The sequence below is a fragment of the Phaethon aethereus genome (genome assembly GCF_964289735.1).
Source record: "Phaethon aethereus genome assembly, chromosome: 25".
Classification (NCBI taxonomy): domain Eukaryota; kingdom Metazoa; phylum Chordata; class Aves; order Phaethontiformes; family Phaethontidae; genus Phaethon; species Phaethon aethereus.
Genome location: NC_138601.1, coordinates 5,470,232 through 5,492,750, shown reverse-complemented (window position 1 = coordinate 5,492,750; position 22,519 = coordinate 5,470,232). Strand labels below are relative to the sequence as shown.

At 69.9% G+C, this 22,519-nt stretch overlaps 1 protein-coding gene across 1 annotated transcript; it reads right to left on the bottom strand.

Moving 5' to 3' along the window:
• Positions 1 to 1,295: 1,295 nt before the first annotated feature.
• ARHGAP23 (Rho GTPase activating protein 23) lies at positions 1,296 to 21,412 on the bottom strand (the record flags this gene model as incomplete). The annotated part of the gene is given in 25 exon segments (XM_082010702.1): positions 1,296 to 1,474; positions 1,477 to 2,323; positions 2,437 to 2,468; positions 3,913 to 4,006; positions 4,122 to 4,163; positions 4,306 to 4,431; positions 4,635 to 4,724; positions 4,806 to 4,879; positions 5,280 to 5,358; positions 5,822 to 5,977; positions 6,059 to 6,177; positions 6,351 to 6,478; positions 6,812 to 6,873; positions 8,094 to 8,393; positions 8,492 to 8,629; positions 8,801 to 8,858; positions 8,948 to 9,059; positions 9,188 to 9,343; positions 9,929 to 11,378; positions 12,358 to 12,412; positions 12,693 to 12,771; positions 13,166 to 13,258; positions 14,163 to 14,187; positions 17,342 to 17,521; positions 19,965 to 21,412. Coding segments are annotated over 25 exon segments (4,971 nt in total). The 5' UTR covers positions 20,262 to 21,412.
• Positions 21,413 to 22,519: the final 1,107 nt, after the last annotated feature.

The window sequence follows — 22,519 nt, the reverse complement described above, 5'->3', positions numbered from 1 at the left end:
TAGGAAAGCCGGGAGAAATCCTTCCCTGGATGCTGCCGGTGCTCCAGGACCTGCGGCACAGGGAAATGGGGGTCCGTGTACCGAGCCCCCCCCAGCCGGGGAAACAATAACGGCAGGAAACCACCTCCTCAAATAACCAGTTTATTTCCAATATATAGACCGGGACGGGGGCGCAGCGGCCGAAGCGGGGTGGGGGTTTTGGGGTTTTTTTTTGCAATTTTGCATATACCGGCTCCGCGGCCGACTCGTACAACACGCCGGGGGGGCACATGCAGGAGGGTTTAAAAAGTCAACACTGGTGCAGCACGTCCCCTAGTCGGGGCTGGCCTTTCAGCTTCTTAAAAAATCCTTATAAATCCTTTTTAATATGTTACACAGAGACAATATTTACAAAAAAAAAAAAAAGAAAAAAAGAAAAAAAACAACTTTACAGCAAATATTTGCAGAACGTATGAGAACGACACGGAGAAACAGTGACGTGACTTGACGCCCCGCGCCGCGGCCCCGGCAGCGGCCGCCCGAGCTGGTGGCACGTGTGTGCCTGCACGGCGAGGCCGAGGGTCCCCGTGCGTCCCCCCCCGGCGGCTGCATCGCACCCCCTTCCTAAAGTGCTTCTGGCCTGGGGAGGGTAGGAAGGGGAGTGGGGCTGGGGAGGGGGCTGCGCCACGCCGTGCCGTGCCGCACACCAAGCTGCTGCCAGATCGTGGCTGCGGCTCATGGGGGTGCCGGGGAGGGCGGTGTGCCCCTCGCAGCGTGCCCCTCCGTGCCAGCCCCTCTCGTCACCCCGTCCGCGTGCCAAGGGCCACCCCAGCTCAGCCGCCCCCCGGCACAGAGCCCAGACCCCGCGGCACAGGGAGCACGCTCAGGTCAGTGTGGCAGCACCCAGGTCCCCAGGGTCCCCGGGGTCCCCGGCACGGGGAAGGTCTCCGGCAAGGCCAGCGGCAGCACCCGGAGAAGCGCCTGCACTTCGCACCGCCGCGGCCGGGGACAGCAGGGCCACCACTGGTGGGGTGGGGACAGTCCCCACGAGCCCCCCTCCCACCCTGCCGGCACTGCCCGGGCGCCGGGGCACCCCGGGATGGGGCCAGGCTGTGGCACAGGACCAGTGTGGGACCCTGCCGCTCCCCAAAGCAAGGGGGGGCGAGGCAGCTCGTCCCGCCCGCGGCGCGGGGGCCACGGAGACTCGTTAAATAACAGCAGCTTGTCCAGAGCACAATTAAATACAAGAACGAAGGTGAGTCCTTAAATTAAACACTGGCTGGGGGGGGAGCGGCGGCGGGGGGCGTCTCGGGAGGTCAGAGGCACTGGGGGAAGCGCAGGGGGGCCGGGGGGCCGGGGCTGCCCGGCGGGCTCTTGGTGGCCAGCCCCTCACCGGCAGTGCCGGGCTGTGCTGGGGGGGGTGCCGGGGGCCAGGCTTTGGTGGACTCCAGGCTGCTGAGCCCCGAGTCCTTGTCGTGGCAGGGTCCCGGGGCACCTCCAGCCCCCGCGGCTCCTTCCACTCGTTGAAGTTGAGGTCCGTGAGGCCGCCGGGCACCACCACGGTGTGCCGGCGCCAGCTGCTCTTCTTGCGGCGGGTCTCGGGGGAGTGGGCTCGGCGCAGGTGGACCCCCATGTCATCGGCGGAGGTGCGCAGGCGCTGCCGGAGCTGCTCCCGCAGCGAGGGCCGCCCGGGGGGATCCCAGCCCTGGTCCTCCCCGGTGGGCACCAGGGTCTCACCGGCCAGCCGGGGCCGCCCCACCTTCCTGCGGGCCAGCGTGTCGCACTGGATCAGGCGGTGGGAGTTGAAGGAGGGGCGGCTGGGGGGCCCCTTGTCCTCGTCCCCAGTGCCCCCGTCCGCCTGCCTCGGCCGGGGCCGGGCGCCCTCCCGGCTCTCCGTGTCCGTCTCTATGTGGCTGAGCTCGCTGCGCTCATCATCCGCCTCCTCCCCGCGGCTCCCGGCCACCGACTGCACCTCGGAGCACAGGCTGCGGTCCATGGTGGACAGGGTGGAGTAGCCTGACACGATGGAGCGGGCGTCCGGCGCCGGATCGCAGCCGGCACCCCCGGGCTCCAGGGAGCTCTCCTGCTCCATCCCAGCTGGGCTGGGGGCCACGGGCTCGGCGCCGGTGCCGTGGGGGGCTTTGCCGGGTGCTGCCAGGGTGGCCACGGTCCCCTCGATCTCCTGCTCCCGGCCCGGGGTGTCCCTGCGCTCCACATCGTCGTCGGTGCTGCTCCCAACGCCCTCGGCATCCCTCTTCTTCTTCCTCTTGCGGGCAGCGGCCGAGACGAAGGGGATAGCGAGGAGCTCCCGGTGCGGCGGCGCCTTCCGCGACGGCCATGTGCCCTGGGAAAACGGTGACACCGGGGTTAGGGATGGAGGTGCCGGGGTTAGGGATGGGCTTCGTGCCCCGGCCGTCGCACCCCCCTCTGCCAGACCCCAGCCCGGGACCCTCTTACCTTCGGTTTGGCGGAGCCGCTGCGGGTCGAGCCTGTAAAGCAGAGCAGAGAGGGGGGGTTAGCCAGGCCCCGGGGGTGGGTGCGTGCAGGGGAGGGGGTTTGGTGGGTAGAGCTGGGGGATGCCGCTCCGTTCCCCCAAACCGGGATGGGGACATGCCAGGGCCATCGGACCGGCTGGCCTCTGGCAGTGACGCCAGCGCCGAGCGGGTTTGTGTGCCGGCAGCTGCAGGAGGTGCCAGGAGGCTGGGGGGGGCTCCGGCGGTGCACGGGGGTCCCTGGCACTGCTCACCCACTGCAGAGCCCCAAGGAGAGGAGTGGGGATAAGGGGGGGACACACAGGCACACACAGCCAGGAAACACAGCCAGGACCCCAGCGGCAGGACCCCAACCCCCCCACAGCCATGGGGCACAGATGGGACCGGGGCTGGGCACGGCACTGCCACCGCCACGTCACCCAGACGGGGACCCAGCCTCGGAGTGGGGTCTGGGATGGGCCGTGCCGGAGGGCGCTGGGACAGGCCATAGGGCTGCCCCGGCTCCCCGGGGGGTTAGGGGACAAGTGGGGACACAGGGGTGACAGGCAGCCCTGGCCCCGCTGCCGTGGTGTGAAAGACAAGACGACAGACACCCTCTCCCACCCCGCACGCCCCGGGATGGGGTTAGCAGCCACTGACGACGAGAGAGGGGGAGGCAGAAAGGGGGTGCTGACCCTCCCCAGGGCATCAGGACCCCCATACCCCAGCGCCCGAGTGTGCCGGTCCCAGGACACCCAGCACCCATCCCTGCCAGGGATGCCAACAGCAGCCCCAGCGCCACCGCAGGCACCAGCCAACGATCCGGGAGAAACGGGGGTAAAGGATTTGGGGCTCCCCAGGGGCTTGGCTGCCCCTCGCGATGCTGGGGACCCTGGGGACAGTGGCTGGGCAGGATAGGGCCCCCTCCCGCTGTCCCCCCCTGCTCCCACTCTCTCGTGATCGCCCGGAGGAGTTAGTGCGTGAGCAATGCACCCAGGATCAACACTGTACCCGCTCTAGCTCTCGAGGAGGTCCGCTGGAGGAGGAAGAGGAGGAGGAGGAGGAAGAGGACAGCACAGAGAAGTTCAAGGAAAGAACGTAAGAAATCAGTCGAACATCAAAGTCTCCCGGTCTCCGGGTTGGCAGCGTGGGCTGGCGCGGGGGAGAGGGCACGGGCAGGGGTCCCGTGGGCTGCCAGGGTGCCGCGACCGGCCGGGTTTGCAGAAGGACGAGGAGCAGCCACCGGAGAGAAGGGTGACGGGAGAGGGTGGGGAGGGGGCTCTGCCGGCACCCCCAGGGGCGATGACCTGCTCTGGCATGCACAGGTTTGCCGTGGCCACGGCGAGCGGGGCTGGCTGGCCCCGGCGGTGTGAGCGTGGGGGGATGGAGCTGCTGGAGAGGCGCCCCGGGGTGCCCCGGTGCCAGGTCCAGCGGGGCCGGTGCCGCGGGCACTGCTCCTCACCTGCGGCATCGCCGGGTGCTGCGGTCCTGCCGATGTTGGGGAGCAGGTACTCGATGTTGGGCACAGACTGAGCCTCCTTCTCATCCACGGGGGTCTGCAAGAGGAGAGGACGTGGTGGTCAGGCGGCTGCCGACAGCACCCCGGCTCCTAATGGGGGCTCCGCACCCCCCGCCCCACAGCGAGACCCCCCCGGGGGAGACGGGGCTCACCTTCTCGCCCTTGTCCTCCTTGTCGCTGAAGAACCAGTCCGACTGCGGGGGAGACGGGAGAGGGGTTAAGGACCGGCAAGGAGCGATGGGAGCCCAGCGCGGCCAGGGACCACCATCCCCGGCGTGCGGATCAGCCCCTTCCTCCAGCCACGCCGATGCCCGCCCGCGCACCGACGCCACTTACGTGCTGGATGAGGGTCTCCACAATTTTGTAGCGGTCGGGCATGTGTGTCACCATGTCGGTCATGTTGTCCTCGGATGTCCGCACCAGCGTGGGGCCAAACACCAGGGCCAGGTTTCGGGGCTCCATCTGCAACCGGAGCTGGGGTTAGTGCCTGCCCGTGGCCACCCCTCAGTGTTCCCCGCTCTATCAGGCACCGTTTCCCTTCTCACCCCACCACGACCTACGGCTCAGCCCAAGCTGGGGGGCTCAAGCTGGGGCAGGGGTCTGGGAGAGCCTGCCCGGCCCCAGGACGGTGCCGGGGCTGGATGCCTGGGGTGAGCGGACAGTACCTTGTTCTTCTCTGAGTGGTCAGCGATGGTCTTCAGGTGACCCACCAGGAACTTGAGAGTCTCGTAGTAGTGACCCGGCAGGTCCCGGATCTGTGGGGAGGCGCCGGGTCACCCCTCTGCTCACCCCCGCTGCCTTTCCCACCCGCAGCAGCCCCTGCCCCATCTCCCTACCAGCTTCCGCAGCGTCCTCATCCTCTCGCTGGCATCCTCTATCCGGTTGGCCTCGATAAAATCATTGTACTTATCTGAAAGCAGCATACGGGGGGGTCAGAGCCAGGCGGAGGGGAGAGGGCACCCCCCGGGGCCAGGGACCCCCGGCTGCACCAGCCAGAGACGCTGGGGAGGGAGCTGGCTGCTGGTGGGGTCCCACTGGGACATGGCACAGAGGGCAAGGAGGGACAAGGACAAGGGCTGGCCCCAGGGATTCAGCAAGGAGGGGGTCTGCAGAGCCCCCCGCCTTGGGTGGGGGCTGGCCCACTCTGTCACGGGGTCTGGGGACCTGTCCCCAACACAGGGACGGGTGGGATGGGCTCTGGGGCTGCTGGTCAGGCGGTATCGGCCATGGATATGTGGCCATGGGCACAGGGTCATCTGTGGCCACTTTGGGGGCCGGGGGGAGCGCACGGCCGGGGCGCAGCGACTCACCGTCAGTGAAGAGGGGCTCGGGCAGCTTTCGGAAGAAGGACTTTAACAGGCTGCTAATGACGTTCAGATCCTGCCACCGCTGCGGGGGAGAGAAGAGGCTGCTCAGAGGGACCACGCCAGGCAAACCCAGGCACCAGCGGGACCCGAGGCCACCAACACCGAGGGTGACACCAGCCGGCACCGCCGTGGCTGTGAGGATGGCAGGATGGCAAGGAAAGCCCTGTGCCGCTGCAGTGCCATGGTGAGACGCAAGGGGACAAATGTCCCCAAGGTGTCCCCAAGCTGCCACCTACACTGCTGCCACCGACCGCTAGGTGGCCCTGGCACTCCAGGGAAGGTCATGGCGATGGAGATGGGGACGATGATGGAGACGGGGATGATGGTCGTGTTGGAGACGGGGGTGATGATGGAGACGGGGATGGCAACAGAGCCATGGACCAGGACAACAACCCCAGGAGCATCCCAGCGGCACAGGGATAGGGATGGGGTCAGGGATGGGGACAGGGACGGGGACAGGGACATGCAGCCCGCCCTGCCCTCACCTCATCCTGCAGGTTGATCTCGGTGGCTCCTTTGTTGAGCTGCTCCTGCAGGCTGGACACCACCGCGTTGTTCCCGGGCACACGGTAGATGCCCATGTACTCCAGCCCTCGGTCCTCCACCACCTTGCAGCAAGCTTCAACGATCAGGGGGACATTCTGCGGGGACAGGGAGGGGGTGACGGAGGTGCCAGGGCTGTGCGGGGTCCCCAAGGGCTGTCACTGCTGGTGTGGCCCTACCTTGTTGTCCGGGGCAGGCTGGCAGTCCTCCAGCCTCACGCCGAAGGCCCGGGGGGCAGATTTCTTGTTCTTCTTCATGATGTTGATGCCCCATGGGGCTTTTTGGGAGCTGCTCTCATCTGGGGAGAAAAACCCACAGGATCGTTTGCTAATGAGTCGGGACAAATGGGACGAGTATCCCTGCTGCCCTACGGGGACGAGCATGATGGCAGCCCTGGGGCGAGGACCCCTCCTGGCAAAGCCCCCAGGGTTGCTGTGCCGGCGTGCCCCACGCTGCAGGGGTGGGACCTACCTTTCATGACGGCCGCATCCTGCCTGGGGGACCGGGGTGCGCTCATTCCTGTCTGCTTCAGGAACTCGGCTCGGATCCCCAGCCCACGAGAGCCCTTGGGCGAGGAGTCGGGCTTGGTGCCCGCGGGGCTGCGGGGAGAGCGGGGGCTCAGGTGGGGCATGGCCGGAGGCACCAGCCCGGCGCAAAACCTCCCGGCAAACGCCAGCATCCTACCCGTGCCCATGGGGCTGCACCCTACACCCAGTAATGGGGACCCCTGGGGAGCACTAAGCCACTTTAACCCTTTCCTCAGTGCCAGTTTGGCTGAACCGGACCCTGCCGGCACCCCGAGCGAAGGCAGGAGCAGCCGGCACCTCCGGCGTTGCCCCATCGAGGAAGGCACTGGCTTCGCTCCATCACTTTAAAATCGAGGTGAATAAAGCACTCGGGGGTCTCGGTGCCCACCGGCCCCGGGTCCGTACCTCACTTTCCGGTAGTCGTTTAACTTCTTGTTGATAAGTGCTTGGCTGGCAAAACCGGGGTCCTGGGGAGGCAGAGAGAAGAGGGGAAGGGAGAGCTTGAGCAGCGCGTCCGCCGGAGGCCCCGGGCAAGTCCACGCTCTGCCGGGCGCCGCGCGGGGCCGGGCAGGACCAGGCGAGGGCAGGACCGCGTCCTCGCTGCCCCGAAACAGCCGGTGCCCGCCGGTGCCCGCCAGCGCTCGCTGCCCCGCTGCGGTCTGCGGCGTTCCTCGCCACAGCGCGGGGCGGCACGCGGGCTCCGGGCCGGACACAAAGGCTGAGGGACGAGCGCGTCCCTCGGCAGCACGCGCACCTCCGTCTGCTCGCGCCAGGCGCACCCGCTGCGCCACGCAGCGTCCAAAGTCACGCACCCGTCCCTGCGGAACGCTGCCCGCCCGGCGGCACCACGGCCCCGGCGGGTACCCAGAAAGCTCCGCACGCTCCGACTCGGCAGCACCTTCCCTGTGCCGGTGCTGCCGGCCCCACCGAGCCCCCTGCGCCCTCCGGAGCGGGGCTGTGCCGCTGAGAACCAGAGACCGCTCCGAGCTCAACGCACCCTCCAGGGCCGGAGCCTGCCACGACCCCAGCACAAACGCTGCAACCAAACGAGGCCATCCCGGCACCGCGGGGAGACGGCGCGCGGCCAGCCCAGCGCTGGCACATCCAGCCCCGCGGCTCCTCCGCTGGAGCCCATGGCCCCGGGGAGCCGCTCTCCCCATCTCAGACCCGAACGACCCACTGCACAGACCATGGCTGCCGGGCGAGGACTCAGCCCCGACCCAGCACCAGCCCCGGCATCCGGCAGCACCGTGCGGGCACCATGGCCGGTGCAGGCAGGGACCTCCCTGCCAGATCTCTCTCCGCCAAAGGAGACACAACACACCACGGCAGAGCCACGCACGCTCCTCTCCACCGCACGACCAAATGCCGCCAGCGCATCCGGCGCCGACCCTGCCTGGAAGCGCCGCTGCGGCGTGCGGGGAGCCACGCCGCCTCCGCTGAGCGCCCCGGCGCACCCCGCCCCAGCCGAGGCCGGCGGAGCCGCGCTCTTCTTGGACACCGCGGCGCCCGCGAGCCCCCGTGCACCCCTGGGAGCACGGGACGCGACCAGCGAGCCCCACACCGGCCGGCCACGGGGGAGCCGGCGGTGGCCTGGGGAAGCAGCACAAGGCAAAGAGCCGGAGAGAGCCGAGGCGGTTAGTGCCGGGAGAGCCAGAGGCAGCCGGGAGCCCCATGTGGCTCTCACCTCGCCCTCAGCCTTGCTGTTCTCCCTGATGACTTTGATCCAGGCCAGCATGTCTTCCCGATCCTCTGCCTGAAAGAGATATTCACAGAAGTCAGCGGTCGTCAGCCGGAAGACGTGCTTCCTCTTGGTCTCGCTGTAGGAGATGTCCACCAGGCACGCTCGGATGCTGATCGGCGGCTCCTCCTCACCTGGGGCCGGGGCGCAGGTCACCGCCTCCCGCCTGTCCTTGCACAGGTACAGCGAGTGGGCGCGCAGCACGGCGAAGACGCGCTTCCACTGCCGGATGCCTCCACCGACCTTCTGCGGGGAGAAGGGACGGGGCACGGACCTCAGGGATGCTTGCGGCGGGGACCGTCCCCTCCACGTCGCCGGCCGGGCTCGGGGGGGCACCCGCCTACCTTCCCCTTTTTGGTGAGGATCTGCTTGCAGTGGAGCCAGCCCTCCTTCCTCACGGCGCTGAACGGGACGTCCGAGAGGTCGGAGGTTGAGTGTCTTTTGGAGCGGGCGTCTTCGGACGTGCCGAGGCTGTCCAGAGACTGCGGGGGGACCGGAGGGCACCGTTGGGACAACGCACCCCCCTGCTCTGCCAGCCCCCTGCCCGCCCATCCCCACGGGCACAGCAACCCTGGGCTGCCCTCCTGTAGGGGTACCCAGGCGGGGGGGGGCACCCCCAGGACCCCCGACCCTCACCGTCACCCAACACTCACCCCATCGGTGAAGAAGCTCCTCAGCATGCGGAGGCTGGGGACCCGGCTGGGCATCCTCCTGGGGGGAGAGCAGCCCCCGTGAGCGGGACGGTGGGGAGGGAACGGGAGCCACGTGCTGGCAGGACTGGGGGGGGTGTCCAGCCCTACCTTAGGATCTTCCCCTCGTCCCGAAATGCGTTCAGACCATCGTCGCAGGACTTGGAGCGCTCGGTGGTGATGGCCAGGAGGTAGGAAGAGCGGCGGCCGGCCTTGATGCTGCCTGCGAGGGGGAGAAAGCACAGGCTGCTCAGTCCCACGGGCACGGGGCAGAGCTCCAGGGCTGGGGGCTGCTCCTCCCCATCCCACCTCCCCGCAGGCCCCGGTCGAAGCCCCCTCCCCAGCACTTACTGCAGTCCTGGGAGTAGTGCCGGCTCAGGGCAAAGGCGAAGGTGGGCGAGGAGGGGCTGGTGGCGACGGCGGGTGCGGAGTTCATGGCGCTGGAGACCACCGAGGAGGCAGGGACGTGCTTGGCCTTCAGGTCGATGCTGGGGCTGGTGGGTTCATCTGCGAGAGGGGTGGGCAGCGTTGCAGGAGGGGCCGGGGCAGGACGGGGGGACTATGTCCCTGCTGGGACCCCCTCGGCGCTTCTGGCAGGAGGTGGGTTTGCAGGTGCCCAGGCTGGGCTGGGGGACACGCTCCCACCCCCAGCAAAGCCAGGAGCCGCGCTGCACCCAGACCCTCGTGCAGAGAGACCCCCACGGCCCCACAACCCACCCCATCCCTTCCCTCCCTTGTCCAGCTCCGGGGTCCCTCCCTGGGAGCAGACACCAGGCAGGCTGTGGTGTGGGAGGGGGCAGAGCTGGCAGCTCCCCCAGACCCATTTGGGTCCCCCCCAGGCAGAGGTGGCCACCCTGGCACCCCATTGCCAACGCCTGCAGCCCTGCCCGGGGACAGCACGCCCAGCGGGGTGCTGGGTGCAGTGGGTGCTGCCGGTGCAGCCCCTTCCCATCCCTGTGCTGGCCACGGACGGATGCTCTGAGACCGTGCAAGATGTCCTGTCCCCCAAAACGTGTCCTCCCCGGCACGGGACTTCCTGAACCCGCCTCCTGGAGCAGCCGCCCCCCCGGCCAGCGAGCCGCCCTGACTCACCGATGAAGGGGATGGACGCCAGCGAGTCCTCGGGGGCCGCCAAGGGAGCCATGCGCCGGCCCTGCCGCTCGGCCGCCGGCCTGTCCCCTTTGCCGCTGGCCGGTGGGGGATCGCAAATGTCCGTCTCCTTCACCCCCTCGGGGAAGACAAAGTTCATCTGCCGCAGGGGGGGCGGCACCTTGCGGCCCGTGGGCGGCTTCTGCCGCAAAACCACCTCTTCCCGCCGCTCCTCCGGCTGCTCGGGCACCCGGCTGCTCTCCGGCCGCTGCTCCCTGGGTGCGGTAGGGACCGGTGGGGGACCGGTGGCTGGCGGGACAGCGGGGACCCCCCTTTCTGGGAGCGGGGCGGCCGGCCGCTGCGAGATGCTGAAGGTGGGCAGGCCGCCAAAAGCCGGGTCACGGAAGGAGAGGGCATGCAGCAGCCCGGTGCGGCGCTGGAAGGATGGGCTGTAGCTCCGGTAGCCGATGTAGCCTGAATCATCCACGCTCTGCAGGTTGGGCTGCGACGGGTGCTTCTGCACAGGCTCCCGCGAGGAGGAGGAGGACGAAGGTGCGAAGGAGCTGTGCGGGACGGGCTGCCCAGCAGCGGTGACAGTGGCCTGGCAGACCCTCTGGGGCGGCCACGCAGAGCGGTCAAAGCCAGGGGAGAGCAGGGCGCCGGGCTCCAGTGCCTCCACGGAGCGCCCGTACCTGCCCAGGTAGTGGTCGGAGCGGGCGCGGGGCGCCCAGCCCTCGCGGGAGGGCTGCAGCAGCGTGTCGTGCGAGGCGCTGTGGGGCCAGCCCCGGGGGGCCGCTGCCGAGCCCCCCAAACGGTCCTGGGACACGCTGCGGTAGCGGGGCGGCATGGCGTGCCGCCGCTCCTCCGAGGCGCTCCGCCGCGGCTCCTGGCTGCAAAACCAGCGGGACAGAGCCTGCTGGCACTCCTGCCGGCCGGGCGCCCGCTGGCTGCCCGCCGCGTCCCGGGGGGGCCGCCCGGCCCCCGCCAGCCCCCCGACACCCTCCTTGAAGCCGCAGTGAGTCCGGTGCTCCGGGAGGTGCTTGGGGACCCCGTAGCAGGAGGGAGCGGCGGGGGGGACCCCGTAACGGTCGGGCAGAGAGGACGCGACGCTGCTGGGGCAGCCGGTGCGGGAGAAGGAGCCGGGGTGCCCGTGGGGTGCGGCGGGGCGCGGGGGGGGACCCCCGGGCTGCGGCTCGTTGGGGCGGTGCGCAGGGCTGCCGCCCGCCTCGCTCCGGGTGCCGGCGAGCGCAGCTGCGCTGAGTGGGGACGAGGGGCCCGCGGCAGCGGGGCGGTGGGCGCGGGTGTCCGGCGGCTGGCCCGGCGGGGGCTCGGCACCCCGCGCCTGGAAGGGGTACGTCTTGCGTGGGTAGCAGATGGGAGGGGGCTCAGGGATGCTCTGCGCCCCGCCGGAGTACGGCTCGTTGCCCTTCAGGTAGGCATCCTGAGAATACGCCTGCGGGGGGACAGGGGGGTCAGGGTGGGGGGGCCGGGGCCATAACCCCCCGTTGCCCCTGCAGGGATGCTCTCTGCTCCTCCCCAACCCGTGAGCAAACCCCCCCGCTGGGGCGAGTTGGGCAGGGCTGGCTGCAGCCCCCCAGGTCCCGCTTTCCCACGGGGCACCCCCCCGGCACTGGGCAACGCTGCCACCGACACCAGCCCTACCGCTCACCCCACCGCCCTCCCCTCCTTCCTAAAATACCCCGGCACGGCACGGCTCTCTCCCTTCTCACTTTTCACAGGCACCTCTGACTCCGTGCCCGGGGGATCCTCAGAGCCCGGGGCAGGCAGAGACGTGACAGCCCCCTTGCCAGGGCTGTAAGACCCCCCCAGCCCAACAGGAGCGGGTCCCCCCGGCTGGGGCCAAGCAGCGGTAGCACCTAATAGCCAAGCCTGGGGTGGGTGCCGGCAGCTTCGGCGGCAGCAGCACCACCGGCAGAGTCCTGGGAGGCAGCCAGGACCGGAGCAGCACCGGGCGAAGCCCCACACACAACGCCCTTGGCTTGGGCCACCCTGCCGGGGCCACCGCTGCCCCCAGACCCCCGCTTACCGACAGCAGAGCCACTTGGGGTGCTCCAAGGATAAGCCAGACCCCGAGACCCAAAGCAACAGGCCCTCCAGCTATGCCCGAGGATGTCCCCCCAAAAAAAACAGGGGCCATATCCCCCATCCTTCCTGCCTCGGACCCCCTGGTATCTCCATTTCTGTGCCCACTGCTGCTGCAAGGATGCTGGTGGGGCTCTGTCCCCAAGTGTCCCCAACAACATAAGGGCACATGGCCACCCCGACCCGAGGCGTGGAAGGAGCGCGGGCAGGGACAGACCGGCCCCTCAGGTTTGGCGGGACACGAATGCCAGCACAGCCCGGGAAAGCCACGCCGGGGAACCCAAGCCCTGGGACCAGCCGGGTCCCTGGCACCCGCCCGGCAAACTCACCAGCTGGAGGATGTCCTCGTCCTTGGGCATGATGGAGAGCTCCAGCACATCGTCGCTGCGGGGAGAGGGGACGGAGGGGTCAGGCCAGCCAGGGTCGGTCCCCCTCAGCGGGGCCAATCTCACGCTTGGCCGGATCCCCCATGAGGAGACGAACGTCCCCGTCCCCACGTGACGGTTGCAGCGCGCTGCTGCCCGCGGGCGCCCAAGTGACTCACGGCTCCCACCGGCCGTGGTGACACCCGGGGGACAGAGCCTGCTGCGACGTGTCCCCTTCACGTCACCTCCCCGCCCCTGCCCGTCCCCACGCTCCTCCCAGCCCCGGGAAGGGGACTCACCTATTCTGGATCAGCGCGATGACCTGCGAATAGGTTTTTCCGATGATGCTCTCCCCGTTCACCTTCACCAGCCGGTCCCCTGCAGAGCACGGGGGGAAGACAGTGTCACCACGAGTCAGTGGCACTTGGCTGTCCCCGCGGTCGCTCACGGCAGGGTTTGAACACGGCCGGGGCTTTTGCCAGGGGCAGAGCCAGGTCCCGTGTGGTGAGGGGGGCTGTGGGGACTCCAAAGCCAGCCTAACCCACGGGGACCCCGACGCTGCTCTGAGCATCCCAGGCCGGGGATAAGGGAGCAGAGTCCCCGCAGTGCCAGCGAGCAGAGAGACGGGAGAGAAAAAAAGAAGGAATGCAAGAAAAAGAGCAAACCCAGCAAGAAAGCCCCCGGCAGAGGAGGAGGGCACGGCACGCGTCCCGTGAGCCACCTCCGGCTCCGGGACCCTGCCAGCCCAGCCGCGCCGCGGGCCCCCGCTCACCGGTGCACAGCCCAGCCTGGTGTGCCGGCCCGTCCTGCCGCACGTTCTTCACGAAGATGGTGTCCATGGGCTCCAGGCGGCTCCGGGGGGGACCTGCTCCCCAGGGACAGAGCGTCAGCGAGCTGCCGGCACGGCCGGACCCGTCCCACGGCAAGAAGCATAGTTGGTCCCTCGTGGTAACCTCCTCGCCTCCCCGAGCCCACACGTGGCAGCCCTGCCTGCGCCTGGGACCCGTGGAGCACAGGTCCCGCCCCGGGCAAAGCCCCGCTCCCGGGGCAGCCCCCCGGCACCCGTTGGCCCGGCCGCGGCTGCAGCCACGCTCCTCTGCAAGAAACCGGAGGGCGGGTGGGCCGGGGGCCAGTGGGGGGTAGCGGAGGGATGGTGCCGACAAGGGATGCTGAATCCCCCGGGGACCACCACGCAGAGCGAGGCCAGCGTCCCCCCAGCCCCGACGGGCAGCGGGTGCCAGGTCCGGCCACCACCGCCCACACCGGCTCCCCGGGGAGCGCAGCCCCGGCGCCTCGTCGCCCCGCCAGCACGCCGATCCGTTCTGACGCCTTCACATTCGCTCACGTCACCACCCGCCTCCGGGAGGAGAGCGGGGTCCCGTCCCCGAACACCCTGCGCCCAGCCGAGCCGCCCGCCGCGGCGGCCGGTGCTGGCCGCACCGCAGCCCCTCCGGCTTCGGCACAGACCCCCCCTTGGGCACGAGGTCCAGTGAACCTCCCAAGGGCTTTGGGGACGCCGAGCCCATCTGCCGCGCCAAGAGCCATCGAGCTGCCACCGAAGCACCGCGCCGCTTCGCCGCCGGCCGGTATTTAGGGCCGCGGTGCCAGCCAGCGGAGTCGGCAGACTGCGTCCCCCGGCCACAACACCCGCCGCGACCTGTGACGGCCGCGTGCCCCCCGGACCCCTACGCCCACCGATCCGGGCCGCGACGCCCCCCTGCGCGGGGGGTCCCCACGGGTCCCCCCGGCGGTGCGGTGCCAGTGCTCACCTGCTCGGTTCCCATTCTCCTCCTCCTGCCAAAAGAAGAGAAAAACGTTTATTTGGTGGCCAGGCCAGGGCAGCCCCAGTGGGGGGACTGGGAGCGGACCGGAGGGGTGCCCGCCCCACGAAGCCCCTCGTGGGACCTGCGCGTCCCTCTGCCCTCCACCGCCCCCGGCTAAAATTACCTCCTGACACCGGATCTGGCCGGGCCACCCGCGTGGCCTCGCCGGCGGGCAGGGAGCGGGACCCGCTGCAGCCCCCCGTACCCAGCTGCCGGGGAAGGGGCCGGTATTGGGGCAGGGGAGCGGGAAGGGGCCCAGCCAGCCCTGCGGTGGCATCTCACCCTTCTCCCGGGCCACTGAGCCTGGCCAGGGAGAGCCCAAGCCCCCGCAGTGGGGTCCCAGGAGAGGGATGGAGGTGCCCGCTGGCACCCATGCCACCACAGCACACGGGCAGTGGGTCCCGGTGGCAGGGACCCCCGGGAAGGGGACAGCTTCACGCAGGCGTCCTTGGAGGGGCACCGGCCGCCAGCGGGGCTATATTTAGCCCTGCAATTATTTGGCGGAGGGCGCGTGTTCCCATGGGGGTGCCACCTCTGCAGGCTGCCAGGGCTGCGGCGGGCATTGCGGGGGGCACGGCAGAGGGGTCCCGGCACCCCCTTCCCAGCCACGGGCCGGGGACAGCACTGGGAGCCACGCGGCTCTGTCCCTTGGGGTGGGAACTGCGTCCGTGGGCTGCTGCCCTCATCGCTCACGTCCTCCCGTGGGGACGCCCCTGCAGAGCCACGCTGCCTTTGAGGTGCCCAAGCTGGGGCAGGACACAGGGTGCTGGCACCCACGTGGGGCTGCACCCACACCACCGAGCCCCCAGCCCTGCCGGGGAGCCGGCTGCACCCCGGGCTGCTCAGCCCCATACGCGGGTCCCAAGGAGGGACCCCGGCACCTGGAAGGGGATTTCTCACGCTGCAAGTGCCGCATCCTGCCGTCTCCGGGAGGGCCAGGAGTTTGGCTCCGGCCAAGAGGCTTCGGCAGCCACAGCTCCCTCCCCAGCCCCGAGTCAGTGCAGGGCAGCGGGGACACAGCCCCGATGTCCCCAGGGCAGGCAGGTCCCTCTGGGACCAGTTCCCCATCCCAGTGTGGCGGGGGGACGTTCCTGGCAAGGAGGAGGAGGGGGCTGGAGGCATCTCTCCACGGTGTCCATCGCATGGCGAGAAGGAAAAGCCACGTCCCGTGGCCTCGGCACACAGCCGGCACCACCGCCCGTGCCACGGAGCCACGGCAGGAGCGTGGGGCCACCGAGGTCCCCGGGAGGCACAGACTCACCCCCCTCGCGGCCCCTCCTCGCCCTGCAGCAGCCCAGAGCCCTTCCCGGCTGCCGGGGCAGCCCGGCAGCCCCGCTCCCAGGGCTGGGGCCGAGGCGGGGCGCGGCGCTGCCGAAGCACGGCACGCTGAACGCAGCTCTGCCGCCAACCTCCCTGCTGAGTCAACCCCACCGAAACTCAGCCCCCGGACCTGGCTGCCCGCCGGCACCCGCGGGTGCTGAGCCAGCCGTGCCGCACCCTGCCCCGCCGGCCCAGGAGCGCCGGCTTTGGCTCAGACGGGTGCCGGGAGCTATTCCCAGCCCCTTTCCAAGAGCATCTCCACCTCCCGGCGCTGATCTGGCTCCTTCCCACGCGGCCCCGTGTGCTCCCGCCCTGGCGGGGCTCAGCCCTGGTGCCCAGCGCCATGGGGCAGGATCGGTCCTTCGCCCTCGGAGGACGCCTTGGGAGGACGGTGGGGAGGTGGAAGCAAGTGGGTCAGTTCGGAGAAGCTTCAGGCCCCATCCCCAGGACGAAAGCTCCTCTGCATAGTGACGCCGTCGGAGACGGGCCGGGTCGGTGTTCCCGGTGTGGGCAGGGCAGCGCAGGCAGGCAGGATTTTGGGAAAGCAGAATCGGGAGCCTGGGAAAAGCGCTGTGACGGAGGATGCTGAGCGGGGACTCCAGCGAGCTGCTTCTCCCCACCCCGTGACTCACTTCCCGCTGCAGTTCCCTGCCTGCCGGAGGGGAGGGAGGCAGCGAGTGCCGGGCCGTGGGGCAGCCAGAGCCGTGGGGCAGCCAGAGCCGTGGGGCTGCGAAGCTCTGGGGGCGAGGGGAGCATCCAGGTCTGCCCACCCCGGAGAGGGGAACGGCGGCGGTGAACCACGCAGCTCCCAGACGCTTCTCTCTTCCTCCGCACGGAGCTGCCGCTGCAGAAAGCGGGGCGAGAGGGGGATTTCAAACCCCGGGGGCCGGGAGCCGGGCGGGCAGGAGAGCTGGCTGGTCGCCTTCGGGTGCAGAGGGCACGATCCACACTGGAAGCTGCTGCGCAGTTTCGCAGGGTCCCCCCCACCCCCAGGGGAGAGGTGCTGCCCGGCGCGGGGCTTCTGGAGGGCTCAGAGGGCGCAGCAGGCGACAGCCAGCCTGGGGGTTGGTTGCCCACAAAAAGGCAGCACCTGGGAAGGGTCCGGCTGCAGCCGAGCCACGGTCGCGGCCGCCGGGTCCCGCGGCGGATCCAGCCCGAAGCCTCCGCCTGACAGCCCGGAAGGAAACGGGGAGCCGTAAATCTGCTGTGCTAGAGGCGGCGAGCACCGGTGGGGCTGGGCACGTGCCCCTCGCTGGGCAAGGACCTGCCGGCACTTCCCAGGGCTGGAGGGATGCCAGGAAGGGCTCGCAGAGCATCCTCCAGAGCACCTGCTCCCGGGCTCGGCTCCGTGGGGGCCACGTGTGGGTCACTTGGGCTCGAGTGCCGTCCCGCTGTGCCGAGCCTCCGACGTGCCTTTTCCGGCCATCCCCAGGGATGCCGGAGCTGGCGTTGGGAGCCGAGGGATTTTCTCCGTTCCCGCAGACAGACGTGTCCTCCACCGGAAAGGCTCTGGGATATCTCCAGAGACGCTGCTGACTTGCTGCTTGCTCCGAGCACGTCTCGCAGCAGCTCCAGGGGCTCCTCCATCCCAGGGCCACCCATGGGTGGGCGCAGCCCCAGGCACCCCAACGAGGCAGGCGACGGACGGGCCACTCCACAGCTCCTCGGACCTCCCCCTGCCCACCCCCAGCCCATATACGAGCATCCTGCATCCAACCACGGCACCTCGGAGCCCCGCTCCAGCAGCTCTGGGGGTCCTGGTGGCCCCCAAAGCCCAGCTCAGCCCCCCTCAGTCCCAGCCCTACCTTGGCGGTGGAGTGCACTGCCGACTCCGGGGGGTAGACGATGAAGTGGCGGAGGGTGAAGCCGAATCCCCCCTGCGAGCTCTTCCGCAGGACCACCGTCTTCGGGCCCACCCAGGGGAAGAGCCCCTCCGGGGCCACGTTGGCATTTGGGGACGCCCCATCTCTCCGGCCCGGCGTTGGCTGTAGGGGAAGAGGAAGAAGATGTGACTTCTGGGCGGGGGTGTAGGCAGTCAGCCCCCCACCAGTCCCCTCAAAGCCCCATGCTGAGGGCTGAAACCTGCTGGGAAAGCCGCTCCGCTCCTCGGAGCCCCCTCCCTACTCCCAGCACCGCAACAGCAAGTTCCAGCCCCCAAAGACCACCCCACCAGCACCCCCCGAGACTCCTCGTACTGGACCTTTCGGGAGAAGATGCATGGGAAGGAAATGAATAAAAAAAAGGCAGGGGAATGAGCTGTGCCTGGGGGTCTGGGTGGGACCCAGGAGGCAGCAGGAGGAGATGGGGCGGATGGGGGAGTCAGGGACAAAAGGTCCCCTTCTGATGGCGCTGCGGGAATAACCTCGGGCAAGCCGGAAGATGAGTGATGCTTCCCGAGACGGGGCAGGGACCTGGCACCACGTTGGGCTCCGGCAAGAGACGCTGCCTGGAGCAGCGGATCGAGCCGAGAGGGACACGGCTCCGTCCCGCAGCCTCCGGTGCCGCTGTCGGGAGGGAGAACAGGGCTGCGGCAGAGCCAGAGCAGCCGCGGCCATCCCGGCTGGGACCCGGGCGGGGAGCCTGGAGAGACAGCAGGAGTCCTGACACCTCGGTGGGGTTGGGGAGGGTTTAGCACAGCCCTGGCGAGGGATGCTGCTGCTCTCCATAGCTGCACCAGCGTCAGCCCACCCCGGGGCGAGGGTGTTAAAATTCAGGCGCCGTCTCGGTTGAAGCGATGGACGGGGAGCGGGGAGGGAGAGGGACGCACAAAGGGACGAGGCACAAAAAGCCTTTGTCTGCGCCTGTGCTGAGTGGGCCTTTTCGCTGCCGGTGGGGAAATCTGACGGCAGCTCAGCAGGGCCGGGCTGCACCCGTTGTGCCAGCACGTCCCGCACGGGGCCCGGCTGCAGGTGGGGCTGGGGGTCCCGTCCCCCCGGGGATAGGGTCCCTGGGGTGAGGGCACAGCGCTGGCACTGCGGGCAGTGCCTGGCACGGGGGGTGCTCGGCACGGCACCCGCGGACCTGCTCCAGGAGCAAACCTGGGGGGTACAAGGGCTTCGCAGACACCACAGACACCCCAGAACACAACGAGAGCCGCGACGCTCCAAACACCGGCACCGGAGAGGCAGAAAACCCCATTAACCAGCACCAGACGGGGGGGCAAAGCTCCCCGCAAGCCCTCCCTGCACCACGCACGCCCTGACCGGTGACCCAAAACCAGATGGCAACGGGCACCCCACACTCCCACAGGGACCCCCATCCCTCCACCCCGGGGCCATGAGCATCCCAGCGTGGCGCCTGTCCCCATCTGCGCCCTCCATTGTGCTGGCCGCCGGCTCGCTGGATTATTTTTAAGCTGACAGCTGAATGTGCCCCACTGATTTTAACCGGCACAGACAAGCCTCGGAGAGGGTAGGATCGGTGGAGACACCAACGGCAGCACCGACCCGCAGGGAGGGGGGACGTGCCACGGCTCCGGCGTGCCCGTGACACAGGGACACGTCCCCATGGTGTACCCGTTACAGCATCGGTGGTCCCCTGGACCTGGTCCCGTGAGCCTGAATCCGGCCACTCGGCCAAGCGAAGGGAGATACCCCCCAGGCCGCTTCCCGTCTCCATCCCAAGGTCCTGTAACTCGTGGCGGAGGAGGGATCACTTGGGAACGCTCCCATCCCGCAGGGACCCGGCGCCCCGACCCCACCTGCCCTCGCTAAGTCTCCTTTAGGACTTTCACAGCCTCAACGTGGTGCCTCTCCCCCGCCGGACCCCAGCTCCCCTCCGGTCCCCCCAGCGCACCGGGGAAGTCACCCGCCGCAGGGACCCAGCAAGCCCCTGCGAAGGGGTGGGCAGAGCACACCATCCCGGACCGCTGTGCCTCGGTTTCCCTCCTCACCCACCCTGGCCCGGAGCTTTTTGGGCTGCAGAGCCCCCCAGCTGTGGGCTTGGAGATCCCCCACGGCCCCGCAGATGCTCCAGTTGCCCCGGCAGCGGGGTTGACACCTGATTTGCCACCTCAGCCATTCGTCCCCAGCACCCCGTCCCCCGTGATCCCATGGCACCGCGCCACCTCGCTCCCCCCGCGGGGACACGACGGGACAGGCAGCTCCCGCCAGTGTCCCAGTCCCGCAGAACAAAGGAGTGTTTTCCCCGCGCCCCGCAGAGCCCTCCTGGGGGGGCGGGATCTGTCCCCCCTCCCGGACATGGCGAGCAGGACAGCAGGGAGCAAACCACCCGACCCCAGCCCTCCCTCCAGCACGGGAGGGGACGAAGGGGACGCGCGCTGCCCGGGCGCCACGACAGCCCCAGCACACGGCCCCCCCCGACCCCCCCAGCCCCCCCCCGCCACCGGGGGAGCCCCCCGTCCCCTGCAAAGCACCCCCCGCCCCAAACGAGGCGCGACACCCGGCGTCTCGGGCACACGGTTCTCACCCGGCGGCACTTGTCGGTGCGGGGGGGCAGGCGGCCGGGCCGGGGGGCCGGGGGCCAGCGGTGCTCCGCGGCGGCGGCGTGCCGGCGCAGGCTGCTCAGCCAGATGCAGCGGGGCTCGGGCGAGCTGCAGTCCACCCCGACGGCACGCTCGAAGCGCCCGCTCTTGCCGGCTCGCTCCACGCTCCACACCCCCTTGCTCACCACCGCCACCGGGCTGGGGGCTGGCGGGGGCCGGGGGGGACCCCGCAGCCCCCGCCGGGACCCCCGCTGCCCGCCGTCCGCGCTCTCCTCCACCATGCGGCCGCAGGCCGGGCCCGGCTTCGGCAGGCGAGGCGCAGCAGCGTGGGCTCTCAGCCAGCGGCCGGCACGGCCATGGGCTCCCCACCGCCTTCACCGGCTTCGTCCCCCCAGCCGGGCCGCGCGGCGGCGGGGGCCAGCCGCCGGCGCGGGGCCGGCTGCGCCGTCTCGCATGGCTCGGGCGACGCACGGTGCGGGGCTCCCAGCCCGGCGATGCTGCTCGCGCACTCGCACGCTCGCTCGCACCCCCCGCGAGCAACACGGCCCCGGCGTGGCGGGCGGCAGCCGGCCCCCACCCAGCCACCCGCGCCGTGCAGGGATGGACTGAGGGTGGGATGGAGGGATGGAGGGATGGAGGGCGGGATGGACGGAGGGCTGGGCTGGCAGGCTGGGGCTCCAGCTGCTGGCAGGGATCAGCGTGCCCAGCCCACCGCCCCCCGCGCCGCGCCAGCCCCCGCCGCCTGCAGCGTCACTTTGCCCGGACTTTCCCTTTTTTCTTTCTTTCTTTCTTTTCTTCTTTTTTTTTTTAATCCACCCCCTTCTTCCTCCATCACCCCGGGCAGCATCCCACCCTCCCCGCTTCCTCCTCTCCCTCCTCCCGGCCCCTTCCTTCCTTCCTCCGCTCGCTCTTCGGGAGATGCCGGGGACAGGGAGGGGGACAGCCTGCGGGTGCGGCAAGTGTCCCCCCTGCTCAGTCAGGAGACGAGCCACCACCGGGCTCTGCATGGGGAGGGGGGCAGTGAGGGCTCCGAGACACCCCTGGTCCCCTCTCTGTCCCCAGCACCCAGCAGAGTCCACGCAGCAGAGACCAGCCCCGAGCTCTGCTGGCTCAGCACCCCAGGGACCGACACAGCCCCTTGGGGACCAAGAAAGCCCCCCGGGGACCGACACAGCCCCCCGACCCCACTGCTCAGTGCCTGTGGCAAAGGGCAAGTGGCTCCAAAGACGTTTCCCACCAGGAGCCAAACCAAGAGTGCCCCCCAGCCCCATCTCCCATTTCAGGGGGTACCCAGGGCTGCAGAAGCGGCGGGTCCCTGTCGCCCCCCAGGCATGGAGCCACCAGCCCCCAAGTTCAACCCTGGCTCCCCTGTGTCGAGCCCACAGGGAGGGACGGCAAATCGCCCTCGTCACCGGTGCCCGGGAGCTCCCGCTGCTCCAGGGGGACAAACCACCCCTCCCCAGCCCACCCTGCACCCACTTCGTGCCCCCCGAGCCACCTCCACCGTGGCGGTCAAAACATGGGAGGAACAAGGAAAACAGCAGCACCTGGGTGAGCCCGGCACCCGCAGACACCCGACCTGGGCAGGGGCTTTGGGTGGGCACCATCCCCCTGCCCTGCCTCACCCCACGCTGCCTGTCCCGCTCCCCGCACGAGGGGGTCCCGCGCTGCATTCCTGCCGTGCTGAAGGCCGAGGAGAGGCACGTGCAGCCACGCCGGGGAAATGCCGGGCATTGCTGGGATTGCAGCCCGCAGCCTCGGGGACGGCTGCCCCGCTTGCCGCAGCCCCCTCCTCTCCTCCGCCCCCCCCTCCACCCCACCACAGCGCGACCAGCCTGCCGGTCCCGATGCCAGGCACCCACTTCCCGCACCCCCACCTGCCAGCGCGGGGACGGTCCCCAGGGTGCGGTGCCACACAGACCCCCTGCGTGCTGGCAGCCCGTTCAGCACGTCCCCAGCATCTACCCTGGCCAAGGTGCCATGACTCTGCCCCAAAGCAGCCCCAGCGCCTGCCCTGAGCCCTGCCGGGGGCTGGCTCGACTCTCAGTGGCAGCCGTGTCCCAGGGTCCTGGCTGCACGCCCCCAGCGCACCCCATGACACCGTCCTGGCACCTGTGTGCCAGCAGCCCAGGGAGAAACTGGGACGGGGAAACGTGGGACCCAAATCCCTGCCATCGTCTTCCTCCCCTGGACCACCCCAGCGTCACCCGGTGTGTGTGCCGGGGGTTCTCCCGGGGGGGTCTCCCGTGGGAGCTGCCCTGGGCGCAGCCCCGCGCCCCCAGCCCAGGGACAGGCAGCCTGCAGAGCTGCGGCGTGTCCCAGCAGGCAGAGCTGCCCGGCCCGGGCAGCGAGACGCAGCCGACACAGCTGTCGGCGCGAGCAGCGCCCAGGGGGGCTTCGCTTTCCGGCTGGAAGGGGGGAAAGAGCAGCCTGCCGCGGCGGCCCCCCCCGGCCGGGGGTCCCGGGGCAGCCGGAGTCGTGCCAGCTGCCCTGGGAACGGCGGGTCTGATCCTGCTGCCTCTGCCCGTGCCTCTCCTGG